The following is a 22406-nucleotide window of genomic DNA, read 5'->3' as shown; positions in this document are numbered from 1 at the left end:
CCACATGAACATACATTATATGAAATGTTCAAATGTTTTTTTAAGATTCCTTGAAGTCTTGTAGTAATACATAAAATATAATATGAAACAAAATTTTCTTTTCCTGCCACAAAGCAGACAAATCTACCATTACAGTAAGCATAAAAAAAAGCAGAGACCTTTCAGAGACACAGAGTATCCGTGGATTCTCCTCCAGCTCTCCTGCAACCTCTGCAACTGTGTTGGCCCCTGTTCGACCCATTGGCAACCTGAGCTCTAGATCCAAACCTCCAATACAATCAGTAAGCCTTCAGTGCGAGAGGCCCTTTGAGAACCCTTCTTGCCCTCAGCTCCCTCTCAAATACCAGTTTCGATACCTGATTCCCATGAGCCAGTCTCCAGCAGCCTATGTGGGTCATTCGTCTACACGTCACCAGCAGCCTACAGACTATGTGAATCCTTCAATCAGGTCACCAGCAGGCCACAACCTCTGTGGGCCCTTCAGTCACTGAGACTCTCACAGGTCCACTGCCATGGTCATGGTCCTGCAGGGTCATCTCCCATGCTTCTCCTTCTCAACATAGGGTGTTCTCCCCATTTCTGGTGCCCTGCGCCTGTCTGCTGCTTCCCGGAGTCTGCAAACCCTGACAGTACAGGCACTGACATCTTAGGCACAGACCCTGAGTTGCAGGATTTTAATTAAAAACACCATTAACTCCTTTAATGGGTCATTTAAAGCATGTGAGCAGCTGTCGCTATTTAGACTCTGCAGAGCAGCGCTTTGCTTCCGCTCCCCACTCTCCCAGGTCCACATCAGCAAATAGAGAACAGCGCCGCACTACTTTGTTTTGACATACTAAAATTTCACATACATACTTCATTATGATTATAACAATGTTATTTTTCCACTCTACCTGTCAACAGTGCATTGAAGAGCAGAAATCCGAGTCTGCATCATCTGGAGAACTCCTAAAATGTAATTGCGGCACTTTAGTAAAAGGATATAAACCTAAAAAATATTTACACTAATTCGCAACATAATTATTTTAAGTTCTAAACTAATTCTGCAGAAAGAGTAATCCATTAAGCTCTTCAATTAGATCATGGATATCATGTACACTACATATGCCATTTTTGTTAACAAAATATTGTCAATTTAAATATTAACAATTTCAATGGACCCTAAACCTCATGTTCTGAGCCTTCAGGATTTTCAGATTTCCACTATCCTTGCTGAGTTTACTCCTAAATAACCTAGCTCTAAACCTTGGTCTGTTTTGCCACAGTAGATTAAATAGTTTGCCACCATTCCATCAAATCCCTTTCTTTTGAAAATATAATTATTTTATCATTTAGCTCAAAAGGAATAGAAAATAATTTCACATTGCTCATCTTTCATAACTCTTTAAAACATTGCAAGATTTAAGTAAATCTGCACAGTATCGAATTGATGGTTGGCGACCAAAACTGAAAGATTCTTTGGCTTGGCTTCGCGGACGAAGATTTATGGAGGGGTAAACGTCCACGTCATGCTGCAGGCTCGTTTGTGGCTGACAAGTCCGATGCGGGACAAGCAGACCACATTTTGACAGCCTTGAGATGAAGACAAACGCATTTCCTTGTGCCTGTGTGCATGCTTTAACCCAACACATCACAAATGCTTTCAAATCACTCATCATTAATAAACATTCTGCCATTTCCAGATCCAAGCCAATAACCTTTGCACGTAACTTTGATTTAGTTGAAGGAAGCCCTTAATAAATCCATCATACGGAAATGAATTTTAAAGCATTCAGCAATCAAATACACAAAAGTCACTAAAGCTGACAACTTGATTCATCACTCATTTTTGCTTGCAATACCGACATCTTATTCATTTATCGTCTATCTTCCCAAGGAGCTGAAAAATAACCCCAAGTCAAATAACAAGAACTCTCAGAATGATGTGTATTTTGAGAGACCAATTAATATCATCCATAATAATTCTGATTCAAAATCTGACTTTGCATAAGATATTTTTTTTATTGAGGTTTACAATACAAAATTAATCAGTACAATTATGTACAGAATACAAATAGTAAGAAAAAGGGAAAATAAACCATAATTTAAAACCCCTTCTACTATACAAGGTTGGAAAAAAAACCACACTAATGTGTGGATATTAACTGATGATGACCTGGAAATAGACAGCACAGCATCAAAGGGTATGACAACCCTACAACTTTAGATTATGATAACAGTCCATAAAAGGACCCCAAGCCTTTATGAAATTTGTATTGGAACCTTTGAGGGCTGATAACTTTTTTTCTAAACTTAAACAAGACATAATTGTAGAGCTCGCCGAAAGAACCAAAGACTTGATCCAAACCAAGGCTTTTATTAGCAAAAGACAGGAGCTCTTCACGGGTGGCCGACCAGTCCAGAGTGATCCGACCTGGCTAGGGACACAACCCTTTAAGGCCCAGACAGTAGGCGTGGCTAAGCTCTCAGCCAATCGCTGTAAGCACAGTCATTACACTCTAGATACTGTAACAATGGTGATAGGTCTGTACTATCACAATAATATAATTTAACCATTGCAAGTCCGGCTATCAATGAAGTAAAAAAAAAATAATTTAAGGCAAAGGGAATGCTGGCCTTCATTGCTAGATCGATTGAATTTAAGAACAGGGAGGTTATGAAACAACTATAAAGCCAACTGGTGAGGCCGGACCTGTTGTATTGCGTGCAGTTCTGGTTTCCTTATTCGAGTAAGCCTTGGGAGGCAATGTAGAGAAGGTTCACTAGGGTGATTACAGAGATGAGGGGGCCAGCCTACAACAAATGATTGGGTTGGCTGGGATTATACTCGATTGAATTCAGAGAGTAAGATGGGATTTTTAAAATATTTTATCTTTTTAAATTCATCCATATAATTAATAAACTTTTATATAGATAATTTTATCTATGGCCCCCTCATCTCTGTAATCACCCGATCTATATTTTATTTACATAAGATAGAAGCAGAAAAGTCATTTCCACTGGTAGGTACGACTAGAATATAGCCACAAGATTCTGGCAATAGATTTGAACAGATGAGGAGGAACTGCTTTTCCAAGAAGCAGCTGAAATTGTCTCATTAAATATATTTAAAACCTAGTTAGATACATTTTAGTATAGTCAGGAAATTAAGAGGTTATGAGGAACAGACAGTTGGATGCAGCTGAGCCCACAGCCAAATCATCAATAATCTTATTGAATGGCAGCTCAGGCTCAACAGCAAAGGAAGTCTCATATCCTTGGAATGTAGCAATGCAATCAATCTCTACCATCAAAAATTTGGAAAACAAAATCATAGAAGAAAATCTTGTTTTCCCACTACCATCACAGTGTACATATCTTCATATCTGGTATTTTAAGTGGTAAACAAGCATGGTTTTTGAAGATTGTCAATAGTATCATAGTTTCAAGGGACAGTTTGGTGATATTTGCAATACAAGCAATTGATGATTGCCAAATATCTTCTTGAGGGCATGGAAGCAGCAGAATAGTGGACCTGATTCACAATAACTGTATTGTAACGTTTGAAACACACCTACCTTCCAGTGACTCTATGCCAGTGGCCTGAGCCAGAAGGTTTTCGTGCCTTGCAACAACCTGCAAAAACACATACACCTTATGCATCAATTAACATAGCATCCTATCCAAAGAGCATTTTACACTATTTTAATGTTAAACATAAATTAGCAACTAAATTCAGACCAACCTTCAGCAAAAACACTTAAAATGGTGCATTAATCAGTCATTCTTTACAGGCCCAAGGTCACAAGAACATTGTTGGAACTATCATTTTAAAAAAGTTACTTTATATCACCATTCCCATCTTTCACATTGGCAATATTCATAGGAAATTAAGAATTGGTCATTCACATGAACCAATATTTCTCACCTAGATTAGTGCAAAAAAAAAACCCAAAATATTTTGAAACACTGCACTGCCAGTTGATGAAAATGGAGAAAATTTCCCAAATGTTCTCATTCATTTTCATAGCTCATCCATAATTTAGTGCTTTTTTAGTGCAGCAAATCAGTTGCCATAATATTTCATTCCAAAATATTTCCTGTTCTGCCAAATCAGTCCCCCATCGACCCAACCTTCTAACAATGTGATACACAAAGTAAAGAAATGATGTTGCCTTCATCAACCTGAATAGAGTTTGAGGAACTACAGAACTTTACAATTACTGAAGATCATTTGACCCAGTGTAAATGGCACTGTGCCAAGTCATGAGAAAGAAATATTAGACCATATTTTGGCAGAAAATCACAAAACCTCAGGATAGACCAAACCATACCAATAAAAAAAATACAGAAAAAACTTTGACACCCAGCTAAGTCACGCTGCGAACTCAAAAATATTCACAAATCATTAATTTCAGATTTATTGTCAGAGTACATACATGACATCGCAAACAACCCTGAAATAATTTTTCCTGCTGGCCAGGCAGAATTACCACTTACTGGCAGTGCAATAAAAACTGTACACATTTAACAAGAAATATAAACAAACTTACTGTGCAATTGAGAGAGAGAGAGAAAATAAAGTGCAAAAGTAAGAGTCCTTAAATGACTCCCTGATTGGGTCTGTTGATGAGGAGTCTGATGGTGTTGGGGCAGCAGCTGTTCCTGAACCTGGTGATACAAGTCTTGTGGCACTGATACGGTAACAGCGAGAACAGAGCATGTGTTCATTGATGTGAATACTTGATAATTGCTGCTACTCTGCAAAGGCAGCATTTTCTGTAGATGTTCTCAGTGGTGGGGAGGGTTTTACCTGTGATGTCCTGGGCTGTGTCCACAACCTTTTGCTGGGCTTTACGGTCAGGGGTATTGGTGTCATACTTTACAGTGATCTAGTCAGTAAGCATACTTTCCACCACACATCTGCAGAAGTTTGCCAGGTCTTCCAATGTCTTATCAAACCTCTGCATACGCCTGAGGAAGTCGAGGTGCTGATATGCTTTCTTCACAATGCCAATTGTGTGTTGGGACAAGGAAAGTGACTCCCAAGAACTTAAATTTGCTCTGATGGTACATCTCTGGTTTTCTCTTCCCAAAGTCAACAATCGGCTCCTTGTTTTTGGTCACATTGAGTGTGAGGTTGTTGATGGTGCATCATTCAGCTAACTTCAAACTTCTCCTGTATGCTGACTCACTGCCCCTTTTTGAACAACCCACTGCTTTGGTATAGTCAATGAACTTGTGGATGGTGTTGTCGTACATAGTCATAGGTGTAGAGTCTGTGAGTAGAGTAGAGCAGGGGCTAAGAACACAGCCTCGTTGTGCTTCAGTATTGATGGAGATTCAATATTGTAATGTTCAAACTATTAACAAATAAAATTGATTTTTTTTTAAATTAACAAATCCTTTGAAAGGTTAAAAATAAGTTTAATAGAACAATGCTTAAAAATGCAAAATTAATTCATTTATTTTAGTTCCGAGCAGCTGCTCCTCTCTCTGCAAGTACAACAGAACATTCTGTGGATGAAGATGGTTTCTGAACTTCAGTTACTGGCACCAACTGTGGAATACGTTTCACTTTCCCCTTCGCAAAATTAACAATGAGCAAGATTACAACTAATGTTAACTTCAAGAAATACCTTCAGTCTGCGAAATATTCCTACTATTTCATAAAGCAACTCTTTCAGCACAGTTGGTGTAGCAGTTAGTGCAACGCCTTTACATGCCAGAGATCGGGACTGGACTGGGGTTCGAGTCCCATGCTGTCTGTAAGGAGTTTGTACATTCTCCCCATGTCTGCGTGGGTTCCCCCCACCCCCCCATCTCCCCCCACCCCCCCATCTCCCCCCACCCCCCCATCTCCCCCCACCCCCCCATCTCCCCCCACCCCCCCATCTCCCCCCACCCCCCCCACCTCCCCCCACCTCCCACCTCCCCCCACCCCCCCATCTCCCCCCACCCCCCCATCTCCCCCCACCCCCCCATCTCCCCCATCTCCCCCCACCCCCCCTCCCTCCCCCCTCCGCAGGGGCTCTGATTTCCTCCCACCATTCGAAACATACCAAAGGTTAATCGGGTGGCATGGACTTGTGCACCGAACTCGCACGTTACCATGCTGTATGTGTAAATTTTTAAATACAAGTTAATTCATTCAATAGAAAGCAGAAGCCTTCTGCAATATGTGATAAAATAATGACTACAATGAAGCAGTCCTTAGTGTTCGCCAGAGATATGAACAAAAGCGACACTGATTCCTTTCTTATTCCTTTGTCCAGCATGCTGACAATACTAACCCTAAGGGGTAACTACCTTTGCAGTGAATAGCTATCACTGTTTCAAAAAGCCATTGCAACCATTTTTTTTAACTAGAATAAGCTTATAAGTTTCTTTACTCTGCAGCTAATACAATGATATAATAAAACTAGCTTGTTACCTGGACATGAAGCTCCTTATCTAGTTGACTGATTCCTTGAGCAAGTTTTGCCAACTGTTCAACGATCACCGCCTGATGAATTGACTGAGCTGTGTAGGTCTTGACATCAAATTCTTCATTCAAGAAGTCTGCATAGCATTCTAAAAAAAAGTTATAGTATTCTTTCATCACCGGTAAAATAGAAATCTATTCACATTATCATTACTCTCTATCGATTCCACGAGATGTCTTCCTTTCTGGAAAATACTTCATACAAAATATATTATTTAGTCAGTAAATCAGATTATTTGCTTAACAAAATTGAAGATAATAAGCTATAGGAACAGTACTAGGAGCTATTTAACTCCTTGAGCCTACTTAAACATTCAATAATATTATGACAAATCCAACTTTCATCAATAAATTTCTCATTAAACCTCAATTGCTGCTCGAGAAGATCACAGTCTTGAAAATGCAAGTCAAAGATTTTTTTTTAAAAATTCATTATAGAATTAAATGATCACCCCCATCTCTCATTTATTCTGTGATCATGTAATCAGTCATACACTCACGGGAGAGGGAAAATCTTCCCAGGATTAACTCTCTTAGGCCCCAGTATTGTACACATTTCATTCCTCAATCCCAGTGATCCTGACCTGTTCACTTTCCTCAAGAGATAATCCTCCCATAATTGGGATTATTTAGTGAACTTTCTCTAAATTGTCTCTCAAGAAAATACATCTTTACTAAAATAGGTGGACCAAAACTGCTCTCAGCAATCTTGAGGTGATCTTTGCACCTTGAACAATAAAGGTTTCTTTTTATCCTCCAAATTACTGAAATAAAGGCCAATAATCAATCAAGCTTCCCAATTACCTGCTTTAGCTGTACGCTGGTTTCCTTTGTTTCATGAATGAGGAGCCCATACCACAAATTCTAAATCGTTTTATAGTAGTTGCTTAAATAGTCTTCTGTTTTATCATTTTTGTATTCCCAAAGACAATAACTGCAAATTTCCTGTTTAAGTAGTTTGGTGTTTCTCCACAGAACTCCAATCCATTGTGGCACTCTTGGTTCTCCATTCCTAAGTATTCAGAAGTAGATACTATACTGTAAACTTTAAAAAAGACATTTATTTGAATGACATTTGTGGTGCTGGGAACCTTTGCAAACCTCTGCCCTTTCCATAATGGGGCCTCAGTTTGAACTGCTCTGTCCAACCTACTGCTGTACACTATTCTGACATGAAGCTGGGTACCAGGAATTTACAGGCCTATCGTCAATGAATCACACCATTTTGTACAGAGCCTGCCAATGAGGGCCCGTGGTGGACAGAATGAGGTGTGGCTGTTGAGACCTGAGATTTTCAGCTTGGAACTGCATCCTGACTGGCAAAGTGCCCGCCATTACTGGAGACAGGTGGCAGAAACCCCATATGTTAACAGACCATTCAATTTTACGACCTTTCTCATTGCTTCATGCAAATGTGATGGGCATTGCTGTCTCCTTCTCCCATCAGAAATTAGTTCATAGTGACAAACTCAAACATGACATCCCTGGGCTGTGGAGCTAAACAAGGTCTCCTCCTCACTGACAATCAACATAGGCGCACCTCAAGGGTGCAAGCTTAGCCCACTGCTCTATTCTCTCTACACCCATGACTGTGTGGCTAGGCATGATTCAAATGCCATCTACAAACTTGCCGATGACACCAGTCATTTGCAGAATCACAGACTGCAATGTGGAAGCATACAAGAGGTGAGATACATCAGATAGTTGGGTGCTGTCACAGCAACAACCTTGCACACAACATTAGTCAATCTAAGGAACTGATTGTGGACTTCATGAAAGAGAAAACAGAAGAACATAAACCAGTTCCACCAAGGGATCAGCAGTGGAAAGAGCAAATAACTTCAAATTCTTCAGTGTCGGGAGGGGAGTCACGTGATGGAGTAGTGGCCGGACGGTGAACTCCAGCCCTCTCCAGAAAAGTCGGGAAAAACAAAGGAAAACACAAAGGCACAGAAATAAAAGTTACAGAAAAGTGAGTATAAAGGTGGAAAGAAGATGGCGACAAAAAAAGAAAAATCGAAAGCAACGGTAAGAAGAGAGGAAGAGAAGACAAAGGAGGAAAAAGGTGAAGGCCTTACCTGTCCGAAGAGGCCCGCTGCGGAGAGAGAAACCCGCTCCCTCAGGTCGGTAAATAATGGACTACAAAAATGGCTCGCTGAGCCGAGTAAAAGTGCGCAACCGCGCATGCGCGAGGAATCGCGCATGCTCGATGCGCATGAAAAAAAACACACCGACGGGAGGGGGGGGACCAGCTGAGGAGTCGATCTCCACAGCCGGCAACGACAGCTGCAGAACACCTGCAGCAAGAAGAGACCACAGAAGACAATAGAAACAAGAAAGAAGAGAAGGAAAGGGAAAGGGCACCAAAGAAACAACAGATGGCCAACCCAGAGGAAGAAGAAGAGGAAGAGGAAGAGTACAGTGAAATAGAAGAAGAAAAGAAAGGCAAGGTAAAGGATATACTTTCTCTTATTAAAGGATACATGGAATCATTTAAAGAATGGCAAACACAGGAATTTAATGATTTAAGAAAAAGAATAAACAACACAGAAGAGAAAATGAATAAAATAGAGATGACCTTAACAGAAATGGGAAAGAAAATGGACAAGATGGAAGAGCGGGCAGTAGCAGCAGAAATGGAGGTAGAAGACTTAAAAAAGAAATTGGAGGAATCTAATAAAAAAACTAAAGAGACACAAGAACTACTAGCTCAAAAAATAGATACAATGAAAAATTATAACAGAAGAAATAACATAAAGATAGTGGGCCTTAAGGAAGATGAAGAAGGCAAGAATATGAGGGAGTTTATAAAAGAGTGGATCCCTAAGACCCTAGGATGTCCAGAACTACAGCAAGAAATGGAAATAGAAAGGGCACATAGAGTATTGGCCTCTAAACCACAACAAAAACCAAGATCTATTGTAGTAAAATTCCTAAGATATACTACAAGAGAAAAGGTACTGGAGAAGACAATGGAAAAAGTAAGAGAGGGCAACAAACCACTGGAGTATAAAGGGCAAAAAATCTTCATTTATCCAGATATAAGTTTTGAACTCCTAAAGAAAAGAGTTCAATACAGCAAAGGCGATTTTATGGAAGAAAGGGTATAAATTTATACTAAAGCATCCAGCGGTATTGAAAATATTTATTCCAGGACAACAAAACAGACTATTCTCGGATCCAGAAGAAGCACGAAAATTTGCAGAACAATTACAAAAATAGACTGAGGGAGGAAGACGGGTAATGAGAGTTAAAATGATCACGATTGATATGTATGTGGGTAAAGACAAAAATAGACTGAGGGATGAAGACGGGTAATGAGAGTAAAAATGATCACGATTGATATGTATGCGGGTAAAGAGGTATAAGAGTGAATAGAGACAATGTGCATACGTGAAAGTATCTGTACTTAGAGGAAAATATAGATAGTATAGACAAGAATTAATAAGGGAAGGTAATGGAATAGAGAGAATTAAAAGAGTGACCTTTGTGACATATGAAAAGTGAAATCTTTTCGGGGGGGGGTGGGGTGGGGGGAAATCAGTTGACGCTTGCGAGTAGATTCGCAAATCCAAATGGAGAGGGGAGATGTGGTTGTCCGACAAGGGATAAAGGACAACTCAGGAGGGGAAGGGGAGATTGGGGATAAATAAGATAGAAATAGGAGAATAAGGAAAATGTTGGATGTTGTAGGAATGTTGTCTTATAAAGAGTTGAAAATAAGAAAACAGAAATGGAAAAGGAGGAAAGGTAATGATGGAAAAACGGAAAGAGAAGATAAACAAAATATAAAAGGGCTACGCTGAACTATATGACTTTAAATATTAATGGAATACATAACCAAATTAAAAGGAATAAACTACTAAATTTAAATGAATAAATGTATTCCATTAGAAAAAATAACATATAGGTTAAGAAATAATATTGAAATATTCAAACAAGTATAGGAGCCTTACATTAAATACAATAGCGAAAACCTACCGGGGACAAACATTACCTAAGTTGATGGAAGGAGAAGGAAAGAAAAGAATGGACTCAGTAGAATTTCTGGTGTATTTTTGTTGAATGACAACATTGTCTGACTGGCTTAATGCAACCTAGATTGTATACCTAAAATGGATGAGAGGGGGGGGTGGGGGGTGGCTTGGGAGGAGGGGGGGGGGGAGAAAAAGTCACTGTATATGTGTGAAAAAGAAATAGTGTATATCATGGCTAATGTGATTTATGGTGTGAAAAATAAAAAATTTAAAAAAAAAATTCTTCAGTGTCAACATCTCTGAAGATCTCTTCTGGGGCCTTCATGTCGATGCAATCATGAAGAAAGATCTCCAGTGGCATTAATACTTACAAATTTCTGCAGGTGTACCGTGGAGAGCATTCTGACTCATTGCATCAATGTCTTGTATGGAGGTGCTAATGCACAGGAAAGGAGACAGTTTCAGAGAGTAGTAAACTCGGCCAGCGCCATAATTGGCATTGGTCTTCACACCATTAAGGTCATCGACAAGAGGTGGTGTTTCAATAAAGCAGCCTCTATCAATGACACTCAACACCAAGGCCATACCTTCTTCTCTCTGCCAGCATCAGGAAGGAGGTACAGAAGTCAGAACACCCAATGGTACAAAAACAGTTTCTGTCCTTCCACCATCCGATTTCTGAATGGACAACGAATCACAGACACTACCTCACTTTTTCTTTTTTTGTACCAATTTATTTTTTAAAATGCAATTTATAGCAATTTTGCACCTGTAACGCTGCTGCAAAATAACAAAATTTGTGACACATGTTCATGACAATAAATCCCAATTCTGACAACCAAACAAAAAAAGGGGAAGACATCAGCTTCCAGTACATCCAACAAAAGCAGTGATAAACTAAGTTCTGGGTGGTCAGTGGCACTCAAATCAACAGTGAGTTTTGAAAGGCTGGTGTTGAAGCACATTAGCTCTCGTCTTAGCGGTGACATGGATCTGTTCAAATTTGCCTATGAAGGCAAAAGGTCTATGGTGGATGCCATCTCACTGGCTCCACACAAAGACCTGGAACACCTGGACAGCAAAGATAAATAGTGCTCTTTATTGACTACAGTTTGGTATTTAACACCATCTTCTCAAAATAATCTGCAAACTCCAAGACCTGGTACTCAATTCCCCACTATGTAATTAGATCCTTGATTTCCCTCACCTCCAGACCACAATCAGTGAGGATTGGTAAGAACATCTCCACTCAATCTCCATCAATACTGGAGCACCACAGGGCTGCGTTTTTAGCTTTTCCTCTACTCACTTTGCACCTATGACTGTGTGGATCTCGGTTCAACATCATCACCGTCTACAAATTCGCTGATGATACCACGGTAGGGAGTTGTATAGAGGTGATGATTCAGTATGTAGCAGGGAGATGGAAACTTGGCTCAGTGGTGCACTAACAACAACCTCACACTGAATGTCACCTAAACCAAAGAACTGATTGAGGAATCAGGGGTGGAAAGGGTGAACAAATTTAAGTTCTTGGGATTCACTAAGGGGATCTTTCCTGGAGCCAACACACTGGGAAGAAAGCACATCAGCACTGCCAATTCCTCGGGAGTTTGCAGAAGTTTGTTATGACATCAGAAACACTGGCAAATTTCTTCAGATGGGTAGTGGAAAGTGCTGACTGGCTACATCATGGACTGCCATGTGCACACCAATATCCCTGAGTGTAAAGCCCTGCAAAAATGAACACAGACCAGGACATCACAAGTAAAACTTTCCCACCATCAAGAACACCATTGGAGAGCAGCAACAATCATGAAGGATCCACACCACCCAGCACATGCTCTGCTCTCGCTGCAACCATCAGAAAAGATGTATAGGTGCCACAAGACTCACACCACCAGGTTCAGGAACAGTTGCTCCCCCTCCACCATCAGTCTCCTCAACAACAAACTCAATCAGGGATTCATTTAAGGACTCTTACTTTTGCACTTTTTTTTCCTCTTTGTATCGTAGTTTATTCACATTTCTTTGTGTACATTGAGTAGTTATTTTTGCACTACCAATAAGTGGTAATTCTGCCTCACCTGCAGGAAAAAGAATCTCAGGGTTTTTAATATGTCATGTAAGCACTCTGACAATAAACCTGTCACCAACAAAGAATGAGTAATGTGAGTCCCCAACATCAGGGTGCAGCTCTGAGACCCACATTAAAGCTCCAAATGGCCACATAGTAAGGGGCACTGGAGGACAAAGTGGTGACTCTGTCTGCCTTACGATAGACAAAGGTTAAATAATTTTATTTATGTTACATTCTAAATGTAGTATTATGTGACAATAATTGAACCTTTACCCTCTCCACAGCACAATGCATTTCTCAATTCACATCAGGTTCTCAGAACAGCAATGGAAGAGTCATGTCAGGCTCCTGGTACACACAGCGGCACTCTCAGTAATGCCATATCTAATACAATGCTACCAATATTCTTTTTTGCCCCAGTTTCATTAGTTTCCTCATTCTCCACAATGCATCATGTGTGGAATGAAAGGTACCAATACATAGTCCATTTGCCAACTTTATGCTCACCTTCCCTAAAAGACAACTTGCAGCTTCAGTTTGAGTTTAGAAGGATGAGAGGAAATGTCATTGAAATTTACTGAAAATCAAAAAAGCTGGAAAGAGTGGACAAGACCAAAATGTTTCCAGCAGTGAGGAGTCGAGGGCACAACATTAGAAGTAAAAGGACATTCATTTAGAACAGAGCCATTGAATGATGAATCTGTGGAATCCATTGCTGTGGAAGCTAAGTCATTGGGTTTAATTAAAGGAGAGGTTGACAGATTCTTGATTATTAAGGGTGTCAAAGGTATATGGAGAAATGCCAGTAGAACGGAGTTGGGAGGAACAATACATCAGCTATGATTCGAATGGCAGAGCAGACTCGATGGGCCAAATAGCAGAGTTCTGCTCCTACATCTTTTGGTCTTACTCCATCAATATCTATAAATTGTTTTCTCTTCCCAGTTTGACTTGCCACTTACTTTTTGCATTAACTACAATGCGCTCCATAATGTTTGGGACTTTTTTTCCTTTATTTACCCATGTACTCCACAGTTTTAAATTTGTAATTAAATAATTCCTATGTAATTAAAGTGCACATTCCAGATTTTATTAAAAGTTATTTGCATACATTTTGGTTTGACGTTGTAGAAATTACAGTGGTCTGACCCGCTAACCAGGATGCGAACCAGCACACAAAATAGCCGATGAACACAGTGACCGCGCAGACCCCGCGGGGGCCAACGACCTTTGTCCTTGATGACCACCTGCACAACAGGAAACAGCGAGCAACAGTGGGAACGCTGCCAAATCAGAGATCGGTGTTGCCATGATGTCACTCCCGATGTCAGCAGTGAGGAGTGAATATAAGCAGATGCAGCCAGTGCAATAAATCAGTCTTTGAATCCTTGCATGTGTCCTCTTTCCACACTTCTTAGTAGCGCACATGCTACATTGGTGACCCCGACAAGTTCAACCGGCAGTTATACCCATAGATGATGGAACAAGCAAGTCTTCACACTGTTTCATTGAAGCTGCCAACTTTTCAGGCATTGCAGCCACACGTGTGGTTTGAACAGGCTGAGGCCCGGTTCCAACTTCGACAGTGGTGAGCTTGCTCGACCAGCAAGGGTCATCTATTTCCTACGGAAGCTCCAGAGCAAGGCAAATACAATGCTCTCAAGGAGCCATTAACCCACACCTTCGGGCTCTCGTGGTGTGAGCGGGCCACCCAATTGCTCCATAAGGACGGTTTGGGGGGATAGAGCCCCATCCGCCCTCATGATTGAAATGTTCGCCCTTGCTGAGAGACACAGGCCTTGCCTGCTTTTTGAGCAGATTTTCCTGGAGCAGCTGCTCACAGCTTGGGTGGAAGTGCTCTGGAAAGCAAAAAAAGAAAATGACTCCTCAGTGGAGCAGGTCGCTAGGCCCCACAAAGCTGTCAACAAGGCCACAGCAAACAGAGAGGTGCGGACCCCCCCCCCCCCCCAACTCAACAGTATTGCTAACATCATCAGCAGAAGGGTGCAGGGACCCATCGATACCACCCACCCCGCGCATTTCAGGGAAATATCACGGCCAATCGTTGTCGATGGTTGTGGCGGTTGGCCACTATGACAGCCTCCTCCATGCGTGGGACTCTCTATCAGAGAGACGCTTCCTCATGGACACCGACCGGCACTGAAATAAGTGTCCTTCTCCCCCTCGGCCTACTCCCCCTCCCCCCCTCGGCCTACGACACCCAAAACAGCAAACCGGGTCCAGCAATGAGGGCAGCAAACAGCACCAGCAAACTGTGACAGATTATGTTATATTTTATGTTGTATAATAGATGTTTTAAAAGAGACATATTGTGGCACTAAAAGTGTAGGTTACATACAAACACTTCAGAACATATCTCATTTAAAATGCCAAAGTTCTGCTCAAACCAATCAGCCCAAATCAATCAACCAATCAAAAATATAAAAGAATGCCTATAAGGACTTCACAAGTAGGTGTTAATTGGACGTGCTGTGGAGTATGCAGTTTGCTGTTCTAGAAAGGTCATGTGGTTTTGCAAGCAGAGAGAGTCAAACAGGCTTTTCTCAGAGAGAGAGAGAGAGAGAGAGAATTCAGTTCTATAGTTCAGCAGCTGGGACTGGAACAGGACAAGCTGGCAAACTTGTGGAAAAACCCCATTTTGAAGACAGGTTGTGAGTTCTTAGTTCACCCTGGTCAAGAGGAGATGGCTGAATAATGTTTCATTTGAAATAAGGGAAACAGAAAAGGCACTCTGCGGTGACCTGAAAGTAAGAGATCATCCGGAAAACCCTGATGGAGCAAGTTTCTTCAGCAAATCACTGAGGTGGCTGATCAGAAGGAATCAGTTTGTGTCCAACGAACAACAAATCTCTCTCTAAAAACCAACAAGAATCTTCCTGAGCGGTAACCAGCACCAAAGACTGGTAAAATTCATGAATGTTAAATTCTGTGCACAGTACAAGAATTGCCTGCAACTAGTGAACTTGGAGGAGTGAGATTGGACTGTAAATCAAATAACTTTTCTGAACTTACACACACATTACATACACATGCTTAGAATTAGAAGGGGGTTTTAAATTAGGTTAAGTTAAGAGTAATAAGTTAAAGTTTTGATCCTGTTTTCAATGTTTAAAGATAACTAAAAGCAACTTTTGTTTAAGTAACCATTTGTTTTTAATGAATTTCTATTGCTGCTGGTTTTGGGGTCCTCTGGGCCCATAACATTTGACATCATCTTTACTCATTTCCTGCTAATCAATCCTTTATCCATGCAAATATATTATCATCCACATCATGAGCTTTAATCTGCAAAGTAATCTTTGAGGGAATCCTCATAAAATGCGTTTAGGAATGGAACTAAAATAAATTTACTACCCCCCACCCCCACAAATCTGGATGATAAGTTCTCATAAGAATTCCAACTAATTTGAGACACGATTTCCCTTCATCAAGTCACATGAACTGTGATTAATCAGATAGTGAATTTCTAAATATTCTGCCTTTACTTTCTTAATTGACCCTGTCCAAACCTTCCATGTCTTCGCATCTTTAAAGTGACTTGTTTTCTCTCTTTCCCAGTTCTGACAAAAACCTTTAATCTGAAACATTAATTTGTTCCTTTCCACACCCCCCTCCCCCCCGCCCCCGACGCTGCTTGCCCCAGTGAACATTTCCCTACAATTCCTGTTTACATTTTAGATTTCCATTCTACATTTTCACAGATCATATTGGGCCTGTTCCTGATAAAAAAAATGCCTTCCAGAGCACAAAATACAATGCAATCACCATTTTTTTTTCGTTAACACTTTGAAATGTGCATTTATTTTTCTGTACCTATCTGCATCTCACTCTAGATCACACATGTCAAACTCAGGCCCGTGGGCCAAATTTGGCCCGTGATATAATTATATTTGGCCCGCAAGATTATATCAAATATGTGTTAGAGTTGGCCCGCTGGCCGCCGCGCCAATATACCGCATGCACAGATAATACTACAAATCCCAGAATGCTTTGCAAATGCGTTGGCGTCAGCCCGCTAATCGCCCCCACCTCCTCTCTTTCCTTTCATTAGCATCTGCAACCTGTCGCCTCACTCACATGTAATAAACCCCTTACGAAAAATGGCCAAACGAAAGACAGAAAACAGGACCTTTCAAGACAGGTGGGAGGCAAACTCTGACCCCACAGTTTGATGAACTTGCATCTAAGAAGAGATGCCAAGTATCTGGTTTAGACCCAGGTGCATCAGAGTAAATCACAGTGTAGCAAGCTAAGCTTGGATTAATATTTTCTTTGGTTAACTTTGGACTCTTCATAGTTGAAAGATTGGATCTTCATTGAAGCAAGTTGTTATTTTTTTGACTTGTTGGCTTGTGAAAAAAAAAATACATTTAAAAGGAGCTTAAACGCTATAGAGAAATATTATTTATTGACTATTTTATTTCTCATTTGTTAATGCTTCTTCTGGAAAGAGTTTAACCAAAACTATTATTAAACATTTATTTTAATAAGAAAAAGTTTAACATTACATATGTTGAAAGAAGAGAAAACATGCAGATGTTGTTGAAAATTTTCAATAAATATTTAGTTTGGCCCACGACTTAGTCCAAGTTTTTAATTTTGGCCCTCTGTGAATTTGAGTTTGACACCCCTGCTCTAGATGTTCTTGCTCTCAAAACGCTTTTTTTTTAAAATTTACACTGGATGCAATATCACCAGAACGGGAAAATAAAATGAGAATTCCCACCATGAATTTCTCTCCAACACCCAACTTAATATCTATTCAACATCTCATATCGTAATGAAAGTCTCTACTCAGACCTGAACTCCAGCAAGGGCAAATCTAAATTTACATTTACTGCTCGCCCAACTACAACCAATCACTTTTTAAAAAATCTATGAGCAGTCAAAAACATTGCAGCTGGTCCTTCAGGAAATTTGAGTTGAATAGCAAACGTGTCCTATGGACTTAATAAACTATTTTACTAATATCGTTCAAATCCATTACACTTCACCACATTCTCGCTGCCAACTATCCTAAGTTTCTATTTGGTAACGAATGCAAACGCTATCATGCCGTCGCTTGGCTGCTTACCATCCAAAAACAATTCTTTCACCGAGTCCACCACACCAGCTCCACTTCCGTCCATGTTGGCTCAAACACCTCCTCGCGCTCGGCATGCTGGGTTCGTGCGTGACGTGAACGGTGACGAAACAGAAGGCCACCCGGAGAGGAGGGAGTTCACGGGGCCGGGCGGTGGGAGCGCGTGGGCTCGTGGCGCTGTCAGCCAATCGCGCGGTCGGAGGGTGACGCCGTCGGCCAATCGCGGGGCCGGTCGGAGGGTGGCGCCGTCGGCCAATCGCGCGGCCGGTCGGAGGGTGGCGCCATCAGCCAATCGCGCGGTCGGAGGGTGGCGCCGTCGGCCAATCGCAGGGCCGGTCGGAGGGTGGCGCCGTCAGCCAATCGCGCGGTCGGCCCTCGGGTGGAAGTTGAAGACCCTTGAAGGAGGTCGGAGAACAAACGTGGGGGGAGGTCCTTGCGCATTATTTCGCCAGTCTTAGCTGGTTGCTTTTTACACTGTACGGTACGAGGAAGATCCATGAACGGGGAACATCCATCCTCCCATCAGCGGCAGCAAAGATGCCTCGTCGATATGTTTCGGCCTGGTCACGTTGTGAAGATCTGTGCGCCCATGGTGCGATATTCAAAGTAAGTGATGGCGGTGTCCCAGAAATATTATCGTGGGTGTACTTCACGACCAGGCTGGGGGGCTGAGGGGGGGGGGGGGAGAGGTGGGGGGGGGGAAGGCTGGGGGAGAGGGGGCTAGGTGGGGGGAAGGCTGGGGGAGAGGGGGCTAGGTGGTGGGGAAGGCTGGGGGAGAGGGGGCTAGGTGGGGGGAAGGCTGGGGGAGAGGGGGCTAGGTGGGGGGGAAGGCTGGGGGAGAGGGGACTAGGTGGGGGGGAAGGCTGGGGGAGAGGGGACTAGGTGGGGGGGAAGGCTGGGGGAGAGGGGGCTAGGTGGGGGGAAGGCTGGGGGAGAGGGGGCTAGGTGGGGGGGAAGGCTGGGGAGAGGGGGCTAGGTGGGGGGGAGACTGGGGGAGAGGGGGCTAGGTGGGGGGAAGGCTGGGGGAGAGGGGGCTAGGTGGGGGGAAGGCTGGGGGAGAGGGGGCTAGGTGGGGGGAAGGCTGGGGAAGAGGGGGCTAGGTGGGGGGGAAGGCTGGGGGAGAGGGGGCTAGGTGGGGGGGAAGGCTGGGGGAGAGGGGGCTAGGTGGGGGGGAAGGCTGGGGGAGAGGGGGCTAGGTGGGGGGGAAGGCTGGGGGAGAGGGGGCTAGGTGGGGGGGAAGGCTGGGGGAGAGGGGGCTAGGTGGGGGGGAAGGCTGGGGGAGAGGGGGCTAGGTGGGGGGGAAGGCTGGGGGAGAGGGGGCTAGGTGGGGGGGGAAGGCTGGGGGAGAGGGGGCTAGGTGGGGGGGGAAGGCTGGGGGAGAGGGGGCTAGGTGGGGGGGAAGGCTGGGGGAGAGGGGGCTAGGTGGGGGGGGACTGGGCGGCTTTAAATGTTATCTACATGTAGTATTTGAGATCATTTCTCCAATTTACCCCTTAGGCTGGCATTTCGTTCACTCGTTAGAAGATACGACTGTGACCTGTGCTTTACACCCATGATCATTGCTTCTGCCTTTCTGAAGTCCGGCAAAGCGAGGGATAGTGAATTCACCACAAATTTTGGTTTGTATATTTCATCTGCTTTTTTTTAATAAACAATTTTATCAGTGTTATGATCAGAGTAAGAAAATAAAGTTCCACAGACTTGGTGATAATAGAACAAAAGGTATGACTTGGATTTGTTTAGCTCCATTTAAGGACTTGGGTAATCATATCTGAAATTACATCCATCAACTCACTGGCAATAAACTCCAGTGTAATCACTTTATGATGTGGGAATCAAGACAACCAATTTGCACATTCCAAACACAAACAAAGTGATTAGATCTAAACTTGATGGGAGTCAAGCAGCATCAACTGGAGGAGAATGGTCAACATTCTGAGCCAAAACCTTTACTGAGACTGGGCTAAGATATAGAGTTGGAAATGGTCTAAGAAATAAGAAATAGACCTTCAGTTTTATGTCATAAAAAGTACTTCAACAGCATTTTCTCATTTCTAGTTTTGTCTTAATGTTTACTGCTCATTTCTCTGGAGTGTTGCAAAATGAAGCACAATTTACCTTGAAATAATTAGTTGCTTGATTTTGTATATTACAATTAATGCAATGTGCCAGATCCTGCTGGACACTGCCCACAATTAATAGCTGTAGTTACCCTTCTTTGAACTTGCCTGATTCTGGTGTAGTAGGCTCACAATGCCTGTGGAGAGTACACGATGATAAAAGTCTGAACGCAAGTAGAGCATTTGCGCCCTGTACGCAAAACTCCTTGAAGGCTTTGATGGCTAGTAAAGTCCTATCCCCAGCTGTTAAAGCACTGACTATAAGAGGCATGCAAGCCTTTAAAATTGAATATTAATGTTATTAAATAATATGAAGTGAAAATAATAATTCTGAACAACTAGAGCCCCACGTAATGTAAGATCTGAGAGAACCCTGTCCAGTCTGGTGATTCTTGGCATGATTGAGTACTAAGAGAAAGTCCTGAAACAAAGCATATTGACTGATATCATGTGCATGACCCAAGGGATCCTTTTTGACTGCTTCACAGTGAGAATAATGTTGATTTGTTGACATTTTACAGAATAAATGTATGTTAGGGTGTATCTTTTGGATGAGAAATGTAAATTTGACTTTGTATATCTCCTTGGAATAATGCCAAGGAGTTTACCCAGTTTCTTGCAACATAACAAAATTGAGTTAACTTATTTTTTTCTTTGTTTGTTGCATTCTGTTGAGGAAATTAGTTGCTGCATTTGTCTGCATGCAACAGAGCTACTATTGAACGTAATTTGGTGACTATGGCATTATTGATAAGTACTTAACAGGTTAAAGGAACAAATTTAAACCAAGTTTCCTTTATCTCAATATGACAAATGAGAAAACTGGTTGCACACCGATTCATAGCTTGCAATTTGAAAGCTACTTAATTGAAAAAGATTTGTGGGCACATATTCATAGGTTTGCAGTGATTTATTGCAGATGAGGAGATTGAAACTTGGTACAGAGGCCATTCAATCGTCATTTAAAAGGGCAAGAGAAGAGTTCTGCAATTTCTCTGATATATGAGACAAATCTTTTTATTCCCTCCACTACCTGACATCCAACAGTTAATATTTTGATTTGCTTGAATAACCAAACCCTCTGTTATTCGGATAGATCTTAAGTTTGTCTTACACCAACTACTTTCTCTTGAAAAGTAACTTGTTGAATGGGAACTGAGTATTCATAGCTTCTCATTTTTGTTTATGGTTGTATCTTGAGTGGACAAAATCCTTACGATTCAGAGAAGTAATTAAAAAGTTGCTTTAAAGAAATGTTGATCTTGCTTAATTTGGTCAAAACACAGGACACATTTGTGATTAATAATAATACCTTTTAATAGGCCCTTGGTATTTATCAAACTGACTTTTTTTAAGCAGCTTTTTTTAAGCTGCTGAGAGTTACCAGTCGAAAGAGAGAAAGGTCCTTGAACTTCATTGCAGCAAATCTTGCATTCTGTTTTCCCAGGTGATCGCCCACTGGTTGTGCAGTTTGCTGCTAATTGTTCACACGATTTAGCTGACGCTGCTTGCCTAGTTTCTCCATTTGCAGATGGTGTTGACTTGAATTGTGGTTGTCCACAAAGGTAAATAAAAGGATAATAATTTTGCTCTGTTAAGATTGGCCAAGAAGGTGGCAAATGTCATGATAATTATTTTTGAATAAAGAATACACTCATCTTATGCTCCTGTTTTACTTTGTTTCTAGGAATCAGTCTGTATCTATGATTAACTACAGTATCTCAAATAGAAGTCAATGAATTCTTCAGTACAGAGATCAGAACTTAACATGGACAGGTGTAGTCTCATCAAAGCTCCTTTCTTTTGAAATTTAAACCTTTTGCACTCCTAGCCATTTTTTTCTTTCATTTTTTGGAATAACTTCCCAACACTCACTTAGGGAGTTCAAAGATTCTGACCCAGCGATAATGAATGGTGATATATTTCAAGTCGGTGCAACGTGGAGAGGAAAATCTCATATCCTGTTATGCTCCTAAAGTTATTCTCTGGATCATAGAAGTGGATTTGGGAAGTGCTATTGGAAGAGCCTGGGCAAGGAACTGCAGAGCATTTTGTTGGTTTGAAATTAGTGCTCAGAGTGTGAGATGAGATGTAATTTTGGATAAAGCAACCTAGTTGAGTGACCCAAAAAAACAATGTACCAAAAAAACCAGAATGTTTTCTTTTAAATAATATAAGAGGTAAAGAACTAGGTCTCAAATTGGATAGAGCCCAAAAAAAGGTCCCTAGCAGTAGCAAAAAAATGTATAATGACAACCTGGAAAATGGAAGAAAGCCTAAAAATACAATGGTATGTGGAAATGAATAAGTGTATTCCATTGGAAAAATTACATTTTATTTAAAAGACAAATATACATTGTTCGAACAAATTTGGGAACCATATATGAAATATGACAGAAAATGCTGGCTTCGGACCTCCATCTCCTTAAGTGATGAGAAGATAAACATGATTAGATTTAATGTGCAAAAATAGATGACAAGACTTTCTTTTTTTTGTGTGAAGATGTTGTTTTCTTGTATTGTATATGTTTAATTTTGTGTGAAGATGTTGTTTTCTTGTATTGTATATGTTTAATTTTTTTGGTTTTGGAGGGGGGTGGGAAGGGGGGGAGAAAAGAGGGAAAATGTCACTGTGTATATTTAATTAAAAATATTTGTACAT

General features: G+C 41.5%; 2 protein-coding genes across 5 annotated transcripts in view; one reads left to right on the top strand and one right to left on the bottom strand.

The window, feature by feature from the left end:
* cog5 (component of oligomeric golgi complex 5) overlaps positions 1-17724 on the bottom strand; it is a 95332-nt gene extending 77608 nt beyond the window's left edge. For 2 of the 3 annotated variants that reach the window (XM_069909161.1, XM_069909162.1), the window contains exons 1-4: positions 17616-17724; positions 6413-6552; positions 3558-3615; positions 894-948 (exon numbers count right to left, since the gene is read on the bottom strand). In XM_069909161.1, the coding sequence (XP_069765262.1) occupies positions 894-948; positions 3558-3615; positions 6413-6552; positions 17616-17670 (308 nt within the window). In that variant the 5' untranslated portion in view covers positions 17671-17724. Of the gene's footprint in view, positions 1-893; positions 949-3557; positions 3616-4532; positions 5234-6412; positions 6553-17615 lie in introns of those variants that run through there. The other variant, XM_069909164.1, reaches the window with a different exon arrangement.
* Positions 17725-17930: 206 nt separating this feature from the next.
* dus4l (dihydrouridine synthase 4-like (S. cerevisiae)) overlaps positions 17931-22406 on the top strand; it is a 51068-nt gene continuing 46592 nt past the window's right edge. The window contains exons 1-3 of one of the 2 annotated variants that reach the window (XM_069909175.1): positions 17931-18230; positions 19122-19243; positions 21192-21309. In XM_069909175.1, the coding sequence (XP_069765276.1) occupies positions 18121-18230; positions 19122-19243; positions 21192-21309 (350 nt within the window). In that variant the 5' untranslated portion in view covers positions 17931-18120. The remainder of the gene's footprint in view (positions 18231-19121; positions 19244-21191; positions 21310-22406) is intronic. The other variant, XM_069909177.1, reaches the window with a different exon arrangement.

This window comes from Narcine bancroftii, chromosome 13, assembly GCF_036971445.1.
Source record: "Narcine bancroftii isolate sNarBan1 chromosome 13, sNarBan1.hap1, whole genome shotgun sequence".
Taxonomy (NCBI): Eukaryota; Metazoa; Chordata; class Chondrichthyes; order Torpediniformes; family Narcinidae; genus Narcine; species Narcine bancroftii.
Note: the sequence above shows the minus strand (reverse complement) of the source record. Positions and strands in the feature narration are given on the sequence as shown.